Genomic DNA, 19,273 nt, shown 5'->3' with positions numbered 1-19,273 from the left:
TAATAAAAATAAAAAAATATATATTTTATTTTTAATAATATTTTTAATTAATCTTTTAATTAATTTTATTTTTAAATATTATTTAAAAAATTTATTTTTAATTTATTATATTTAAATAAATATATATAATTAAACAAAATATTAAACAAAATATATTATTAAAATAAAAATAAAAATATTATTAAATAAATAATATAAATATATAATAATTTTTTTTTAAATATATATAATAATATATTTATAAAACAAATTAAAATAATAATAATAATAAATATTATATAAAAAAAATTTTAAATATTAAATTTTACATTATTTTAATTTTATTTATTATTATATAAAATATTTTTATAATATTAAAATTAATATTTATAAATTTATTAATGTTATAAAAAATATATAATTAAATATAATAAATAATAAAATATTAATTTATTAATTTATAATTTTATTATTTATTTAATTTATTTTTTAAAATATTTTTTTTAATTTTTATAATATTAAAAAAAAATTTCTTAATTTGTAAACTTAAGGATTGTGTCGCCCCTTGGGGTGGCCTCCAGTTTTAAACAAAAAATAATTTTTAATATATTTATTTTAAAATTTAATATAAAATGAAAATAAAATGTATAAAATTAATCATAAAATAAAATTAAAGTATTTAATAAAATAATTATTTTTATTTATTTTTTTTACATTTTTTTATAATTTATTAATATTTTTTAAAAAATAAATAAAATAAATAAAATAAATAAAATAAATAAAATAAATAAAATAAATAAAATAAATAAAATAAATAAAATAAATAAAATAAATAAAATAAATAAAATAAATAAAATAAATAAAATAAATAAAATAAATAAAATAAATAAAATAAATAAAATAANTTTATTTTTATTTATTTTTATTTATTTTTATTTATTTTTATTTATTTTTATTTATTTTTATTTATTTTTATTTATTTTTATTTATTTTTATTTATTTTTATTTATTTTTATTTATTTTTATTATATAATATAAATATAAATATAAATATATTAAATTTATATAATAATTTTAAAAATTTATATATTTTATGTATTATTTTTTATTATTTTATTTATATTTTATTTCATTTTTATTTATATTTTTATTAAATATTTATATTTTTATTAAATTTTTAAAAAAAAATTAAAAATTATAAAAAATATATTTGGTTACAATGCAAATGGAGCATAAGCATGGGTTGGGTAAACCAGCCATTTTTTAAATGGCCGTGCATGGTGGTTTGTGGTGGCTTGTGGTGGCTTATAGTGGCTTATCTCACGTGAAATTGATTTTGCTGTTTTTTTAGGAGAATTTTACTGTGTGGTTAGAGTTACTCTAAATATCTAACTAGTTAGTATACACTTGGCCTAGTTAATACATAAGCTAACAAATTAGTAAGATGAATTAGGAATAGTTCTATATAGTAGGCCTTCGTTTCTTTATAAGCAATAGTCACTAGTCTCTTTAAGGCCTTTATAGATCAAAGATATCGAAATCAGCAACGCAAGCATCTATTTATAGAACATACTTTTTATACAGTAAATATTAGCATTGGAACTGCTGATTGGCGGTTGATAGATTTCGGCAGTCGCAATGATTCGTGCAACTCTATTATCGATAAGCTTTAACTTCGATGCCCGCGTCTACCGTGACATGACGCGACGTCACAATTTCCACTTCCATTCTTAATTCCCCCCATATTATTCTATCATAGGTACACATCTTGAATGAGCCATGCTCTACTATCCCATGTCGACATTTTTAAGACGCAAAAGACAGCTTAGTTCGATACTCTGTGCGAGAGTTACGATCCTTTGACGCTAGAAACTAACGAACGGACTTTTTGTAAGCGCTAACTGCCGCATACCAAAAGATACATCGAGAACACCAACTTTTATCGATTAATGAGGTTCGAATGTTCGAATGTTCGAATGGCTACAAATAGATATGAAGAGATAGCAGTGATGGATGAAGATATGAAGAGTGAGACTTATAGCGCTCAAGGGAATAATGGATTTGGAAATATTGAAAGGTCATCGCTGTCGAAACCACGAAGTTTATCTGATGGCGGAGGCACACAATTATCACCATCTCCACATATACTCGAAGCATCAAGGCGCACATCAAAAGACGATACAGACAGTTCTCTAGTTAAGGATAGAAACCAAGAAATATCGTCGTCAGCTGTTATTGCTACTACTGTTATTACTACTCCAGTCACACCTAGACGACCAGAATTTCCTATGCGCGGATTGTCGATACAAATGTCACAGTGCGATTCTGTTTCGCCCGCTCAAACACCCAACCACGTCAAACTTGCCCCTCTTTCCCCTAAACTTGATCATTCGCAGATCTATGCTTCACCAACCAACATTCTACCTCGTCGCTCTCGTGGCCTTGATTTTTCTAGAGCCGCCACCAGCTTACATCATTCCACTCTCGCCGAACAATCCTCTCCTGATTCATCGCCCACTATCGGCGGACGCGCCATGAATATTCCCGGTCGCGGGAATGGTCATTATGGCCAAGAACAACCCTCCACTTCCTTGTGGTCCATGATGGGTAATCAAGAGCGCATGAATATTTCTAGCTCCGTCGGCAGCGCAAACCCCTTGGCCTCCGACTCATCGTCCAGTTCCGGTGATGACGACCTCATGGATGAAGAAATGGAGGATGCTATCTTCAGCACACCGCAGGTCTCTAAAGGTAGCCAGCAGCTTAGGAATCTACCATTCGGCTCCGGTAACAACGTCGTTCCGTGGATGCCAGGATCATCGCCAGCCGCCAATAGTCTTCAGAGCTTCAGAGCACGGCCGCGCAGGCATCCGAAGAAGAGACTGCGCGGTCTAGCTGGACTAGGCTTCGGCCCTTCTGCTCCACCCTCCTTCTCTAAGTCGCCGCCTAATAACGTCGTTAAGGATCTTAGGGACGCTTCTATTTCTCATAACCGACGGGAAAGCATTAGCTGGGCTGCCAACCAGCTACATATCTCGGGTAGCGAGAGCGACGACAAGTCTATAGACGCAAGCGATACCCTATCTAGAGATGGTACGAGAGGCGTTGTTAAGCGACCCGTCACACGGCGGGGCAGTCTACTAGTGAGTCTTGCTATCTATCTCGTACTAAAATTATGTCTGCTAAGTACACCCTCAGCCAAAAACGAAGGGATTCGCGCGGATTCGTGCCGCCCTCATGGAGGAGAGCGCCCCGGTGGACTCGGAGACTCGTCGAGAGGCGGAAGTTATTCGTCAAGTCCGCGAAAGCGACATGGACCTCGAGCCCCGTGTACCACCTGGTCCGCTGTCGGCTCTTGATATTCCCAACATGTCTACCACCCAATCCTCTCCAAACCTAGGGACTGCACAAGATTCTCTCGACGACATACCGGAAGACGATATGATGACCGACTCGGGCTTATCGAGCAGCTTCAAGCAACAAGCCTTGAAAAACTCAAAAGGTAAAAACTTCTGGGAAACCTTCTCCGAGACAAGCAGCGTCGCAGGTACGCGAGTTACGCCACCGCCTTCATCCCTCATGCCTAGGGGGTCATCATCCGGGATGAGCGAGGACGTAAATATGGACTCGCCATCCCTCTCGGCGGGTCCAGGCTTGTTCGGTTCAGGCCAAAATGCCGGCCCGGCATCCGGAAGCGAGGGCCAAAGATCGGATACTCCACAACAGTCGTCTCTCCCACCGTCTATGCTGCAAGGAGGCGGCATACCGCCAACCGCAGCTGAGATCACGCGGCGCATCAACAACAAGAGGAGGCGCGACGACGACTACTTTGACACGCATGGTCTCAAGCGAAGAGCAGTCAGCCCGGGCATGAACAGTGTTCACGGGTCACCAGTGACGCAGAGCCCGCTGCAGAGAGACGGGGGACCGTGGGGGCCAGGGTCTAGACCGGGAAGTAATCATGGCGCCGAGAGGGAGAGAGACAAGACGTCAGGGACGGGAACGCCAAGCGAAAATGGGAGCGTCGGCGGGAACGGCAATGGAAATGGAAATGGGGGAGGAAGGATGATTAATGGGAAGGGACGAGTGGGGTTCCAGGGGATGGTGGATACGAATGACGGACTCATGCGCATGAGCATTGAGTAGGGTTCAAGTTAAGCTGTACAGATGCGGCAAGACGTCGCGAGAAGGAGTTGTCAGAGGGGGGAATTAACAGCGAGCTGTGAATCAGGACTAACTACTAGGGAATAATAGTAGTAGTATGGGCTTTATTTGATGTTGCTGCGGAAGAATAACTGCTGATATTGATACCCCCCCGAGGTGTGTCTGTCTAGCATATCTATCTATCTATTGCGAGGCGTTATGCTGCAAGGGTATACTCATGATGCATGATGATTATTAATAAAATTACTTACTGTTACGCTTGGCTGTGTGTTTATTATATGTACTGTGTTAGGTGGTCGTTGGGTGTGTTTAGGTGTAGTAGGAATAGCGATGCGAATAGTACCTATTCAGTAACTGAGATTGAAGTTCGTTCATATCTCCCTAGGTACGGATTCGTACTCAGTTCTAATTGAATAATTACTTACCTGTTGTATTCAATTGTATCTCCAAGGAAAGCCGCGCACTGTGTGTTGATGTTTGTAATCATACATTAGGTACTCTGCCTATAGAGGGGCTGCAGTGTCTATTCTGTATTAGATGCTCTTATATTGTCATTCTACGCAATACAAACATTATCAACGTCCTGTATTGTGGATTAGGCTACTACACGGCTAAGCCTACTCGATCGCCTTCTTCCAAGCTCAGGCTCGGGTTTAACTGGTTTTGCTTCTTCCTTCTTCTGCTTGCTCGACTTCCGAGACGCCTTCGGGGCTAGCTTTTCTTCCCCCTCCTCCTCCTTCTTCTCGTCTTCATCTTCGTCTTCTTCTTTCTTAATCTGTATAGCCGACTTCGTCTTCGTAGTCCTGACCCTCTTACTTGGACGTTCCTCCACCTCCGCCTCTACCTCTACTTTACTCTTTACTTGTTTCTTGCCCTTGCCCTTCCCCTTCCCCTTCCCCTTAAAGAACCGACTTTCCGTCCCATCGTCCACTTCCGCCTCTATGGATTCCTCCTTGACATCGTCAACAGCAGCGCGCCCCCTCTTCTTCTGCACGCTAGGAACAACACAGGTTGTCCGTCCGCCAACCGTGATATGGACAATCTTGTCACCGTTAGGCAGAGTAGTAGCGGAGTCTTTCTTCCCCTTGCCCCAGCGGTGCTTAAACAGCCAGTCTTCCGGGAACTCGTCCGAGTCTCCTAATTTCTCCACCGCGGTCTCGCACACGTACCTGATGGCCTTGTATAGTGTGCTAATGTCCGCGTCGTCGAAGTCGTCGCAGTACTGCTCCGGGTGGAGTTTGGCTTGGTACATGATTTCATCGCCGACCCAATTGCCTATCCCGCTGACCGTGGCTTGGTCCAGGAGCAGGGCTTTGATGGGGACGTGTCTACGCTTCATCTTCTGCCGCAAGAAGTCCTCGGTAAACACGTCTTTGTCGAGAACGGGGTCTGGCCCGTTCTCAACTAGAGGCGAATGCTTTCTGATTTCCGCTCCGGGACAATCTACGAGACGGATGCGGCCGAAACGGCGGAAGTCGGTGAAGGCGACTTCTACTTTGGGATCGCTGTCTGTCTCAAGCTGGAACTTCCAGTATTTGGGAGGCCATTGCTCTTTGTCGTTTTTTGTCCTCTCGATGTAACGTGTATATCCTGTTTGTATGCCCCTGATCTGAACCCAACCAGACATTCCTATTAAACACCTAAGCATCAATATGAAATCTGATACATTAAGCGGTTGTTTTGACTTACCCAGATGCATAACCGGATGTGGCGGTTTAGACAGTACCATCCAAAAATACTTCCCCTGACTCCCGACTTCTACGACTTTCTTCCCGGTGAGGGCCGTTTCAAATGCTGGGCCGCTCGTCCCGACTTTCCCAAATACATTGCTATCGTCTGGAGCTATTACTTTGCTGATGGTCTTACCAGTTAAATGTATGCGGAGGAAATGGACGACGCGAGCGACTTTACACTGTTAATATAATATACGCGTCCGGGTTAGGTATACAATGTAACGCTTATAAGCTTTCCAGTCTTACCTTCGGCAATCTCAGGCATGGCAAAGACTATAATGTAAGAAGGCAGATTTGTGTAAGTATTAGTTATAAAAATTACAGCTTAATTAGGTAATTATCCATTAGTTATCATCAACTCGAAATTAGATGTTATAAACTTGTCTCCAGCATACCTAAAATGATAAATAATAGATAGGTAATGATAGATAGATTCAATGTACCCAAGGTAAACAAAAAGGTATGTGCCTCAGCCTCATGTGATTGACGCTGTGGCTTCAAATCTGGCCATCTGACTTAATTAGATCTGATGGCCTCGACTTCTTGGCGGTGAGATCAGATGAAGAATTACCAGGTAGTGTGACAATAAGAGGTATTTAAAAGTTACAAATAAGGAATGTCTCATTGGATTCTCGTTTTTGAGAATATTAATATTAAAGGATTTGATACCTATGAATGTACCTATGGTAAGTACCTTAAATTATAAATGTCGGGTAAGTACTTCCATTTTGCGATATTAGCTTCAATGACGATGGGTTAGTTCGCAAGGTTGTTTGAATTAGACTAGGCTGAACTATCAGACTACCTGACTACCAAGGTAGAACGGAAGTAAGTATGGTACATTCTGGCAGGAAGTCGGCAAATCTAGGAAGTTGTTCGGCCAATAACGGCTACTCCCTAAATAAAGAATATTAGCGGTAACGCCCCATTGTACATAGGACCTATGAAACACAGCATGGGGGTTTTCTGGGACAGCGGCTGACAAGCCTGAACCTTAGTGGTTATAGGTGGAGTTGCAGCACGTAGCAGTAGGTTGCAGTAGGTTGCAGTAAGTCGTAAATGGGTACATAAGGTAGTACTGACGTTAGCTCGCACTGCGCAGTGATTGCCACCGAAATAAGTGCCCACAATTGCCCACTAACATCACTGAGCTCCGTTTGCGTAACCCGGCAGAATTTTTTTTTTTTCGTTGCAGGTGGTGAGCCCCGCGGTCAATTGGATTCAAGGAAAATCATCCCTCCAATCTTTCTTCTCCTGTTATGCAGCTGTAACCAGACTTTCAACAAGTACGATTGCGCACAATTTCATCTAAAACTCGTTATTACAATCTTCACCATGGATCTTCTCTAGGGTTTCAGGAATCTCCTTTTGCGAATTTGTTCATCATCCTTTTAGCTTGAGACCCGGTCTTGTCTCGCTTTCCTTCTTCGGTCCTGTGACCTCCTGTAACCTCTTCATCTCCTATCAAGCTCTGAAGTTTGACCACAGTGCCGCCTCTATACATAGGACTACCACCGCAATCGGACCAAATTAGGATCGTTCTGCAGCAGTAAACCTTGAACCCATCTTCAAGTACGACAGACTCTGCATATAACGCGACCTATAACACCGTTGAACCTTCCTCTATAAGCCAGCCATATATATTTTATCAAAAGTCAACCTTTTTTCTTCGACACCGCCTTTTCTTCCCGTATTAGATCACCAAGATGGTTAGAAACATTGTCATCCTCTCCGGGAACTCGCACCCAGCCCTCTCAGAGTCTGTGTGCAATATGCTTGGAATCCCCCCCGGGAATCGTATATTGAGCAAATTTTCAGTCGGCGAGACCCGCTGCGAGATTCAGGACTCTGTGAGAGGCAAGGATGTTTTCATCATCCAATCTGGAGGCGGTTCCGTGAATGACCACCTAATAGAGCTTTGCATCAGTACGCACCATAGCTCAACCCCGAGTCCTCACATATATCGAAAACTAACTAGGGTAAAATAGTGATATCTGCCTGTAAAACAGGCTCGGCAAAGCGTGTCACAGCCGTGCTTCCATTATTTCCCTACTCGCGACAACCCGATCTGCCTTATAATAAGGTTGGGGCACCTCTGTCGAAACCTCCAACTGAAGTCCCCAAGGACAAGTATACGTTTGAGAGCGTCCCAGCCACGCCCGCACCTGGAATCATCAAGAGCGCTAGTTTTGGCAAGGAGACCGACCTTGCTAGGGTTATGAACAAAACTTCTCTTTCTAACGGCGTCACGAATGGTCTACCTCGTACTAATAGTGAGAACTATTTTAACGGTAACGGGAGCACGAATGGAGACATTCCCTCGGCTCAGAACTACCTCACGCATTCGCGTACAGGAAGCTACACTACTCACGACTATGAGAACCCCGCGCTTATCTCTACCTTTCAGGCCAAGCCTGGATATAAGAGATGGGTTGCGCAGGCTGGAACTCTGGTGGCAGATCTATTGACCTGTGCCGGTGCGGACCAGTATGTGTCTCCTTAGCTCGAAAGTGGATATGCTATTGTTACTTGGGGTCTTCTCTCTTGAAACCCCCGTAACTTTATTTCCACTAGGTAGTTTTATTGTTTGGATGTCAGCTAACTTGAACCGTAGCGTTGTTGCTCTGGATCTTCATGATCCTCAATACCAGGGCTTTTTCGACATTCCCATGGACAATTTGTACGGTCGACCCCTGCTGAAGCGATATATCCAGCAGAATATTCCCGACTATAAGGAAGCCGTGATTGTGAGTCCGGATGCCGGTGGCGCGAAAAGAGCCACTGCCATCGCTGATAGCTTGGGCATGGACTTTGCCCTCATCCATAAGGTAAGGTGAATGTGTTCGGTACGCGTCTTCAAACTCACTCAGTAACTAGGAACGACGGCCAACGCGGATCACGGACCGACAAAATGCGACGATGATGCTTGTGGGAAATGTTGCCAACCGAGTTTGTATACTGGTTGATGATTTGGCCGATACCGCCAACACTATTACACGTGCCGCAAAGCTCGTGCGCAAGGAGGGAGCTACAGCAGTCTACGCGCTCCTCACCCATGGCGTATTCAGTGGTGACGCCATCGCGCGCATAAATGCTTCAGCTATTGATAAGGCGATCGTGACCAATTCGGTTCCTCAGGACGAGCACAAGAGGCTATGCCCTAAGCTCGAAGTACTAGACGTGGCACCTATATTTGCCGAGGCCATCCGTCGAATCCACCACGGTGAATCCATCAGCGTCTTGTTTCAGTATGACTGAGCAGCCCCGGGGTTCGACAAGATCGACGTTTTATATTCCAATCGTCGAGGGTCGTACCGACTGCGTAGGGCTATTACTGCGGAGACAGTCTGCCAGGACACCGAGGACGGGTATGACGGGCCGCATTTTACCATTAGACGAATCCTTCGCGGCCACGACGATATAGTTGACGCATTTCCTGTTTGGGGGAATTCTTTGGACCTGAGCCTCTAAGTTCAGTTTTAATCGTCTCTCGTTTAATATGGAATGCACTAAAGCCACCGACTATGGCTCCGAGTAAAGGTAGGCTGCACTTATTAGCTGGTTTACTTTTTATTTTTCTACCGTCTGCCTATTGCGACTGGGCGCTTATGGTAATGGTTGGAGGTTCTCGCGGACACCGTAGCATCTCATAGAGAGGAGTTTCTAGGTCGGGAAAGTAAGAAAACCTTCTCACAAGCCTACCTCACTGAGGATCGTAAATGCCGTACCGACCTGCACCAAAATTTCCGTCTGTGATTTGCATTGTGGTCAGTCTTTATCACGATGATGCGGAGATACTAAGTTACTATACAACTACCTATATATAGGTATAGGTATAGGGTGTTATAAGGTCCTAGTTTATATACTAGTTCGTATACTAAAAAGGGTGAGATCAATTTCAGGATTGCATATTTCGATATAGACCGAGGGTGACTTGACCGGATACATCGTCACAAGAATTTACTTAATAAAAAGAAATAGATTTACTAGACTAATATGCTTGAAAATAATGTTGTGTAGATGATGTATAAAGAAAATACTTTGAAGAGTAGTTCGTAACTTCAGAATCAGTTCATACCCAATGTCTTGGAAAAGGAGTAGACACCCAACTGCTATCGATAGATGATGTTCAATGAAACGGTAGTTGAGATGAGGTTGTCGTTCACCGTTTATTGGACATAAGTTTCCGTTACCAGTTTATGTATGTACAGTAAATTATAAGTTAACAGGTTAAGCACATGCTGCAAAGTTGACTTTACTGTAATTGAAGTTACTCCGTTTTAAATCCAACCGTAACCAATAAGGGATTCCAATTGCAAACATGATCTAAATACGGAAAAGGACACTAAACTCTGGGGTATCAGGTTTTCTGGGTATTTACGTCCGGCAAAACGTAAGGTGAAATTGCCGGCGTAGCTAAAGTGTATGATTCAGTGGACCTCGGCATGTGCTTCTTCGGTCCACTGCCTAGGTACATATCCTCATGTCCCTCAATGTCCCAGCTTTATTCCGTCACTTATTACCCATACTACCATACCGCCGGCTGTAATAGAGGTCGTTAATAGGTATTATCCCGTCCATTTCTCCAAAATCCGCATTGAATTCGTGACTAACGTCCGCAAAGTAAGATTTAGAACTTCTATATTCATTAGTTACGAAAAGCCGTAACTTTGAATCCTTTCCTTTCTATCTACACCGGCACATACCGGCTACACAGACAGGTAAAGGAAACTTCGACTGCCATCACACCGGCCGAGCCCAAAAATATAGCGCAGAACGAGCGATTCTCGCAAATCTAACTTACTTACATCATTACACGCCGGTATCCTGCATACAATTGATTGATTGCTTAACCCATCACCAACCAGCGCTCCCTCCTCACCCCTCTCCCTCGAGATACCTACACAATAGTGTTAACAGTCTACACCAACAAAGAAAGAAAATAAAGCCACAATGGTCGCCGACGCAGTAATCTACCACCCCACGGTGTCGCACTACCTAAAATTCGTCGCGACAACCACCGGCCGCGACAAGCTCCTGCGCACGGTGCAATACTTCGCACGCTTCTACGCGTGGTACCTGTACCGCACGAACGGGACGCGGGGGGAGATCGCGCCGTACGAGGCGCTCAAGAAGCAGCTGGGGCTAGCGCGCAAGCTGCTGCGCGTCGGCAAGAACGTCGAGCACTTCCGGGCCGCGGCCGTAGCGGCCGACGCGATAAAAGCCGGAGGGGCCCAGGCCGGAGACCCGGTCCTGCGGTACGCGGCGGTGGGCCGACAGCTGGGCTACGCGGGCTATCTGACGTTCGACGCGGCGACGGTGCTCGACGCGCTGGGCGCGCGCAAGTGGGCGGGCGCGAAGAGGGCCCAGAAGGAGGCGTATCGGTTCTGGGCTATTGGCCTCTTGTGCAGCGTTGTTGCGCAGACGTATACCCTGTATAAGCTGCGGGAGCGCGAGGCTAGGGTCGATAAGAAGGAGGGCGAGGGGGTGGTGGAGAGCAAGAGGATTGCTATGTAAGTGCCTTTTTTTTTAATGTTTTTTTCTTATGCCGTTGTTGCTTTAAACCTGTTTTCGAAGAAACGAATGGATCGAGACTAATCAATGGGAAATAGCGAACGCGATGCTAGCCGCATCCAGCTCATTTCGGACTTGTGCGATCTTACGGCGCCGACGGCGGCGCTGGGCTGGGTCGGGTTTGATGATGGGTTTGTTGGTCTGGCGGGTACGGTGAGTAGTTTGATTGGCGTCTATGCGCAGTGGAAGAAGACGGCGTAGGGGGAGGAGAGTCTACGATCACTGGGAGAGCAGGAGTGTGTCTTGGCGGGGAGGAGAACATTTTGATGCCAGCAATCTGGGCAATATGTGGTAATCTCGAGGTCTTCTACTCGATGCACGAGGACGAAGTCACAGTGTACAAAAATAACAGTTTCAAATTCGGTTCCTACCTACCTAGATGATAGATATCGAGCTAGGAAGAAAGGAGTTTGTGACGTAGGGAGTTAACTGGTGGAATTTTGATCCGAGTTGGGTGGAAGTATTTCTCTAGTTTTTAGAAAGATTAACTAACATGATGTTTGATGTGTTGAAATTGGAGTTTATCATGTGCTGCTGAAAGTTACTGCTATGGTAGAGTATTAATATTTTTGGAGGTTGAAGACTTGTATGTTTGCTAGGTAAAATATTGGTTTGCTGCGAAACATATTCACATCCGAGGCTATTTTGTAGAGAAGTAAGCTGCTAAACTGAGCCTATAAGCTGAGGAACACTTCGTGATGACAGGTATATAATCATGCTTGATGATATATCTTCTGTGTATCTTCTCTACATAGAAGATGGGCTGAGAAAACAAAAAATAAATGTTAACTAGATATTTATATTTATAAAAGTTATCTTCAATCGTCTAGGTCGAAACCTCGACCATACATATTTATCACATGCAACTTATGACATCGAGTCCCGAATGAACGGGTTTTGGTACAGCCAATGCATCTAGACTTACATACTGCATGTACGTAACTCGGTTGGAACCTTTTTCATCCTGTCATTGCTGACGCGGGTGCTTATCTTATATACGTATCCGGTACGGAGCTGCTAAGCAGCTAACAGTGAGTAAATCCTCCTATCATAACACAGGACGTAGTAGTGCTGCTGTATGTCTTGAATTGTCGGCGTGACCGATATCATCTGGACGTTTTCTGTAGGGTTGTCTCGCTACAACATGCGAGGTTCATATATCGATGCATATTTGTGTCTCCCTGCCTCTAAAGGCTGGGAATTGCATATCAGGCTTGATGACTTCATAGGGCAGTGAAGAGACAGCTGTGTATATCAAGTCGTAAGTTTGCTTTCCGAGTCCTACCACACCGAAGTCCCCAAAAGGAAGGGAAGCTGTAAAAGTAAAAGGTAAAAAAAATTATATTTTATATTTTATAAGACACGCGACTAAAGAATAATTCCCGGGTATGTCACTGCAGCCAAGGCATCGGATAGCCAAAAATAAAAAGACAGAAAGCTTGAAGAGTTTGGTCTCGCTTTTAGGCCGGAAAAGACAAGCTCTCTAGGGGCACTTGGCACGGGGTAGATCCTCGGTTTATGATTGGCCAGTGATGACTTACACCCAGCTTGTATAGGCGAATATTTATCAAAGCTGTGTTAGTTGACGTTTAATCGGACAGCTAATAGCTACCTAGGTTGTTTAATAAGTTAAGCGTGGTTTTATGTACCTCTCACAAACCCACTATAGTATGTACGTGCCTCACCGAAGGGCTCTGAATCCCGTGGAAAGGGTGATTTAGATTTAAGAGTTAGGTCGTTATGTACAAAAATGCAGGAGTGGCTTATACAGATAGGGAAGGCCGAATGCTATTAACAAGGGGAGGTACGCTATCTCGTCCCAATCAAGCCAAGGATGCGTAACCCGGCAAGAGCTCTTGTTCTTGCAGGTGCTATGTTGGGTATATGTACGTATTTTTATTTTATTTAATCTTTCTTATCGTATCTCAATGCTCTTACCTATTTATTTGCTCTTCCGCTCTCTTGTCTCTTATGCTCTTCGAGCTCCTCTTCGAGCTCTGAGATATCTGGCGACAGCTTCAAGTAGTCCCTCTTCGCCAGATCCTAACATAGTATCCCTTTAATCCATTAATACTATTACCGCGCGTAACAATTACCTCTTTACCCTCGTATTTGCTATCAACTACTCTTACTGTCACTATTTCGACCGTTGCTGCTATAGAGGATGTTTTGGCGCAAGGAGAAAGAAGAGGAACAAGCAGTATCCTCGGAGTTTCCCACCGATGCAACACCACCTATCGACCAGAAACCCTTCTGGCAAGTTATCTGGCCCGTCCTTGCTTGCGGTGCTGGTCTCTTTTCCGACGGCTACGTCAATAATGTATACATCACTACGTCTCTTAGTCTTCCTCGCTTTTTATTCTCTAAGCATAGGCCATCGGCTTACCTTGCACTACGTAGGTCATCGGCTCCGTAAACACGGTGCTAGAACGTGAATACGGAGACGTCTACAGTAACTCCAATGCCGCTAGCGTCGTACCGGCTATCGCGTTCGCGGGAACGGTACGAGTCCTGCCAAGATCTTTGGTCTAGATTTATGCTTATATCTCTAGGTGGTCGGTCAATTATTCTTTGGGTACCTGTCCGACAAATGGTCGCGCAAAGACTCTCTCCTTATATCGACCATCATCTTGATTATATTTACGGCTCTCGCTGCTGGTTCTTACTACCGTGGCGATCCCGTGGGTATGTTCAATATTTTAACCGCATGGCGGTTCTTTGTTGGTATTGGTATTGGAGGTAAGAATACGACCAAAAATCAAGTAACTGGTGCTAGACTAAAATATACATGTAGGCGAGTATCCAGCCGGCAGCGTAAGTTGCGCCGAATCTAGTGGCGAGCTGAAGGGCGGCACTCGGAATACCTGGTTTATCTTGTTCACAAACTCGATGATAGACTGGGGTTTCGTCTTCGGGGCATTTGTGCCATACGTCGTTGCCGCTGCAGCCCACAACATTTACTACAGCACAATATGGCGGACAAGCTTGGGAATCGGCGTAGCTTTCCCATTGGTTCTCTTCGCCCTACGTCTTAGACTTAAAGAACCCGAGGAATTCTCAAGGAACTCAATGAAGCAGTAAGTCTGCCCTTGTCATCTTCACCATTTACTTCCAACCCAAAAGATCTATTCCAGTTGCCCCGCGCAATTAGTATATGGAACATAACCTACAACACGAAGCGACACCAGCAGAGTACGCAAGTAGAAGTTTGCTAACTGTACATATTCCAGTGTCAAAACTCCGTACCTTCTAGTAATAAGATATTACGGGTTTCGGTTGCTCATCGTTAGTTTGATCTGGTTCATATACGATGTAAGTTATATTTACCCCTCCACTCCTAAGCTAATTTGGGTATCTCCTCCTAACCTCGTTAGTTCTCTGCCTACTCATTCTCGATTTATTCGAGCGCCATTCTCTCTAATATATATGGAGATACTGGTGTCCTAACCACTATTTTCGGATGGAACACGGTTATCAATTTGTTCTACATTCCGGGAACTATGCTCGGAGCACCAATTAGCGACCGTCTAGGCCCTCGCTACACCCTTATTTTAGGCCAGGTTCTACAGGCCATTGTGGGATTTATTATGGCTGGTTGCTACAGCAGGCTATCCCACCCTTCTGTAGTTGGTGCCTTTGCAGTAGTATATGGCATCTTCTTGTCTTTTGGCGAGCTAGGACCAGGAAACAATATTGGTCTACTAGCTGCTAAAACCTGCGCCACGGGTGTGAGAGGGCAATATTACGGTATTGCTGCTGCCCTTGGAAAGATCGGGGCTTTCGTAGGTACATATGTGTTTAAGTATATAAACTCACCAGACGGCGACAAAACCAAATCGGCACAGTACAAATTCTACGTCAGCTCTAGCTTGTGTATCTTTGCAGCTGCGCTTGCACTCTTGCTCCCTAACATTGACCAGGACACCATTACCAAAGAAGACACGAAGTTTAGGGAGTACCTCGAGAGCAAGGGCTGGGATACAAGACAACTTGGCTTGAAGAAAGGGGAAAGCATCGAATCACTACCGGTAGAAGCTGAGGATAATACCATGGACGTGGCTAAGGCTGAGTGATTAGGGCCGGTCAGTTGAGCGTCATGTTGGATACCCCCTTTTCAGACTGAAAACTAGACCGTTGTTTTATTCTAGATAGTTAACGAGTAGAGGACAACGGAATAGAATAGAATAGCTTATTCTCGCCGTTGATGATTTAACTGTATTGTCACTAGTAAATATATCTTTAAAAGGTAAGGACATCAGAATCATTCAAACAATGCTGTCAGTTATATCTACTTAAAAATACCCCGCCACCTATACCAGTTAAACCATTTCTTTCCCCTATTACACCATCATTAAAACCTCAGCCTTTATATGTTAGATTAGATTAGGTACCTATTGGTTTATTCAGTCGCCTGTTAGTTCAACTTGTGATGGGAAGATAATAGAACGACGATCAAACGAAGCTGAATCCCCCCCCATCTAGTTATTTCCGCCTTCCTCCGGTCTTAATATAGAGTTCATATGTAGTAGGTATAAATCACATATTGCTACATACCTATGGATAGGAGAATAATTAGACTCGATCTTAGTAAGGTAGTCAATGCAAAAAACTTATCATTTAGACTATCAAAAATCGCAATCACATAACTCACTAAAAAGCCAGCCACACACATATGCTTCATCCTCATCGTGCTCGTTAATTCTCAACATCATAGAATTATGGTGTCAGAAGAATTTCATTTAACTTTCTTTATTCGTGCTCCCGGGTATGCTAATGGAAAACAGATCTATCTATCAATAACATATTACAACTCGTCGTGTGGTGACGGCTCATCGTCATCCGCGGCACCTCCCGCGTTGCTGTAAATCTTAGATGTGATCGGGTAGGCAACGTTCGAGAGCTTCTCCTTCTGCTCCTCGAAGTCCTCGGCGCTCGCCGTAGCGGCGTTCTCGTCGAGCCAGTCAGTCGTCTCCTTAACGGCGTCGAGGATCTATTTACAGGTTAATAAATGGGCGGTGTATCTGGGACCAAAAGGGTTTAACTTACAGTCTCCTTGTCTTCCTCATCAATCTTACCACCGAGGCCATCTTCATCGTTGACCTGGTTCTTCAGGTTGAAGGCGTAGTTCTCTAGACCGTTTCTAGCCTCGATACGCTCACGGGTAGCTTTGTCCTCCTCGGCGAATTTCTCAGCCTCAGCGACCATGCGCTCGATTTCTTCTTGGCTGAGTCGGCCCTTATCGTTGGTGATGGTAACGGACTCAGTGTTCCCGGTTCCCTTGTCATGAGCTGACACCTTTAGGATACCGTTGGCGTCTAGCTCGAAGGAGACTTCGATCTGAGGAACACCGCGGGGAGCCGGAGGGATATTGGTAAGCTCGAATTTGCCGAGCAGGTTGTTGTCCTTGGTCATGGATCGTTCACCTTCGAAGACCTGGATCAAGACGACGGGCTGGTTATCGGCAGCGGTCGAGAAAATCTGGCTCTTACGAGTTGGGATAGGGGTGTTACGGGGGATAAGCTTAGTCATGACACCACCAGTGGTCTCGATACCGAGAGTCAATGGGTTCACATCCATAAGGACGACATTGGTAGCACCCTCATCACCGGACAAAACACCGGCTTGAACAGCTGCGCCGAAAGCAACAGCCTCATCAGGGTTGATACCCTTGCTAGCCTTCCTGCCGCTAAAGAACTCCTCAAGAAGAGCCTGGACCTTAGGGATACGAGTGGAACCACCAACAAGAACGATGTCATCGATCTCGTCCTTCTTGATCTTGGCGTCATCCAGAACCTGCTTAACGGGCTTAAGAGTTCGCTTAAAGAGGTCGATGTTGAGCTCCTCGAACTTGGCTCGGGTAAGGGTCTCAGAGAAATCCTTGCCATCGAAAAAGGCTTCGATTTCGATACGGGTGGACATTTGGGAAGATAGAGTTCGCTTGGCCTTTTCGGCTTCGCGCTTGAGCTTACCCATGGCCTTAGGATCCTTGGTGATGTCGACCGAATTCTTCTTGTTGTAGTTCTTGGCCCAGTGGTTGATGATCCTCTGGTCGAAATCCTCACCACCCAAGTGGGTGTCACCAGCGGTAGCCAAGACCTCGAACACACCATCTTCGATGGACAGAAGGGAGACATCGAAAGTACCACCACCAAGATCGTAGACAATGATGTGACGTTCGCCACCAGTCTTGTCAAGACCATAGGCGATAGCAGCAGCAGTAGGCTCGTTAACAATTCGGAGAACGTTAAGACCTGCGATGATACCGGCGTCCTTGGTAGCTTGTCTCTGGTTGTCATTGAAGTAGGCGGGGACAGTAACGACGGCGTGGGTAACCTTCTTGCCCAAGTAGGACTCGGCAACCTCCTTCATCTTGCCTAGAATGACGGCAGATATTTCTTCGGGGGTAAACTTCTTCTTGGCGCCCTGGAAATCGACTTGGACAACGGGTTTGCCATCCTGTTCGATTACCTTGTAAGGGAAATGCTTGATATCATTTTGGACTTCTTTCTCGGCCCACTTTCGACCAATGAATCGTCTAGAGTAAGAGTGGCGGTTAGTTAACATGGTATTTTAAATCACAATAGAATTCAACTTACTTAACATCGTATACAGTATTCCTGGGGTTGGAAGCTGCCTGTTGTTTGGCAGCATCTCCTACCAATCGCTCTTCTTCGGTGAAGGCAACGTATGAGGGGGTAATTCGGTTTCCTTGGTCGTTGACGAGAATTTCAACCTTGCCCTGTTGCATCACACCGACGCAAGAGTATGTAGTTCCCAAATCCTATAGGAAAATGTTGTTAGTAAGAAATAATAGAATGAAATTGTAAGACTAGGAGGGGTAGAAAAAAAGAAAAAAAAGAACAAAACAAAAAAAAACAAAAAAAAACTTACAATACCGATAACAGTGCCATAGTCAGCGACGTCGTCTGCTCTCGCAGTTCCGACAAATGCCAGAGGGCTGAAGAGAAGAAGGCTCCAGGCTATCATGCCAAAGGCAATAGTCCAGTAGCTCTGAGAGCGAGCCATGGTGGGAGTGTGTTTGTCGCAGATAGAATTAGCAACAAAGCGGCGTAGAAATAGAAATAGAAATAAAAATTAGGATACAGAAAAAGGAAAAAAGAGAGTTAAATATTCAACACTGAAAGCTGGAGTGCCTTTCAACCTCTCCTGCTCGGTTGGTATGACACTAGAAAACTAGTGAAGTATGAGTAGAATAAGAGAAGAAGAATTTGTCGACGCACAATGGTGTGTCTGAGAAATTCTAATTCTTATATGGGTAGAAGAAAATGATTTAAGTTGATGTTGCCAGCTTGCAAGAGAACACATTGCAATAAAGTGTGGGTCACGCAGATGCTCTTTTTGTTGCATGACCCCATTTAGATACATCTAGATACATTTAGAAGTATCTTCCTAGCTATTTTCTGCTGGAAAGATACCTGGATACTTTAGAGGTAGTCACTGGAACCTTCTTCGCCTCTCTCTTGCGCAGAAGCCAGATTGTCAGATTGTCCCAACTCTGTTTTAGAGCCCCAGCCCCGCCTAATGCGGGACATCCTTGCTAGCCTTATAACTGGTCACAGCGCTATGACAGTATATATGTAGTGTATATATAAACCGTACCTAAGGGACCTCAAATATTTAGGTATGTACATATTATGGTAACGTGGCAGATACTTGCAGACACAGTACCTTACCTTGGCTGCTTAGGCACCCGGGTAAGATCGAGATTGTAGCCAGATTTATGTATGTATGTTATAAAATATTATATATCTACCTATGTATCCATAAGAGATCTGTCCCCTTTCTTTTTATCGAATTGCTAC

At 43.8% G+C, this 19,273-nt stretch overlaps 6 protein-coding genes across 6 annotated transcripts; 4 read left to right on the top strand and 2 right to left on the bottom strand.

Annotated features, from left to right (window-relative positions):
* Positions 1-2,288: 2,288 nt before the first annotated feature.
* Positions 2,289-4,125, top strand: GL218_08452 (uncharacterized protein; the record flags this gene model as incomplete). Its single annotated transcript, XM_033585256.1, has 2 exons — positions 2,289-3,122; positions 3,178-4,125. The coding sequence occupies 2 exons, from the start codon at positions 2,289-2,291 to the stop codon at positions 4,123-4,125; spliced, it is 1,782 nt and encodes a 593-aa protein (XP_033440832.1).
* Positions 4,126-4,738: 613 nt separating this feature from the next.
* GL218_08451 (Formamidopyrimidine-DNA glycosylase) lies at positions 4,739-6,141 on the bottom strand (the record flags this gene model as incomplete). Its single annotated transcript, XM_033585255.1, has 3 exons — positions 4,739-5,772; positions 5,833-6,048; positions 6,123-6,141. 3 exons carry the CDS (start codon positions 6,139-6,141, stop codon positions 4,739-4,741), a joined length of 1,269 nt encoding a protein of 422 aa, XP_033440833.1.
* Positions 6,142-7,582: 1,441 nt separating this feature from the next.
* GL218_08450 (Ribose-phosphate pyrophosphokinase 5) lies at positions 7,583-9,134 on the top strand (the record flags this gene model as incomplete). Its single annotated transcript, XM_033585254.1, has 4 exons — positions 7,583-7,802; positions 7,865-8,363; positions 8,491-8,704; positions 8,754-9,134. The coding sequence occupies 4 exons, from the start codon at positions 7,583-7,585 to the stop codon at positions 9,132-9,134; spliced, it is 1,314 nt and encodes a 437-aa protein (XP_033440834.1).
* A 1,695-nt stretch (positions 9,135-10,829) lies between these two features.
* GL218_08449 (Peroxisomal membrane protein PMP30A) lies at positions 10,830-11,651 on the top strand (the record flags this gene model as incomplete). Its single annotated transcript, XM_033585253.1, has 2 exons — positions 10,830-11,389; positions 11,489-11,651. The coding sequence occupies 2 exons, from the start codon at positions 10,830-10,832 to the stop codon at positions 11,649-11,651; spliced, it is 723 nt and encodes a 240-aa protein (XP_033440725.1).
* A 1,963-nt stretch (positions 11,652-13,614) lies between these two features.
* GL218_08448 (uncharacterized protein) lies at positions 13,615-15,523 on the top strand (the record flags this gene model as incomplete). The annotated part of the gene is made up of 6 exons (XM_033585252.1): positions 13,615-13,770; positions 13,851-13,952; positions 14,003-14,189; positions 14,245-14,527; positions 14,681-14,762; positions 14,825-15,523. The coding sequence occupies 6 exons, from the start codon at positions 13,615-13,617 to the stop codon at positions 15,521-15,523; spliced, it is 1,509 nt and encodes a 502-aa protein (XP_033440724.1).
* Positions 15,524-16,254: 731 nt separating this feature from the next.
* Positions 16,255-18,476, bottom strand: GL218_08447 (78 kDa glucose-regulated protein like protein; the record flags this gene model as incomplete). The annotated part of the gene is made up of 4 exons (XM_033585251.1): positions 16,255-16,440; positions 16,497-17,985; positions 18,047-18,231; positions 18,342-18,476. 4 exons carry the CDS (start codon positions 18,474-18,476, stop codon positions 16,255-16,257), a joined length of 1,995 nt encoding a protein of 664 aa, XP_033440719.1.
* Between the last annotated feature and the right edge of the window lie 797 nt (positions 18,477-19,273).

Source organism: Daldinia childiae (genome assembly GCF_008694065.1).
Source record: "Daldinia childiae strain JS-1345 chromosome Unknown Scaffold12, whole genome shotgun sequence".
Taxonomy (NCBI): domain Eukaryota; kingdom Fungi; phylum Ascomycota; class Sordariomycetes; order Xylariales; family Hypoxylaceae; genus Daldinia; species Daldinia childiae.
This window is presented reverse-complemented; position numbering and strand designations above follow the sequence as displayed.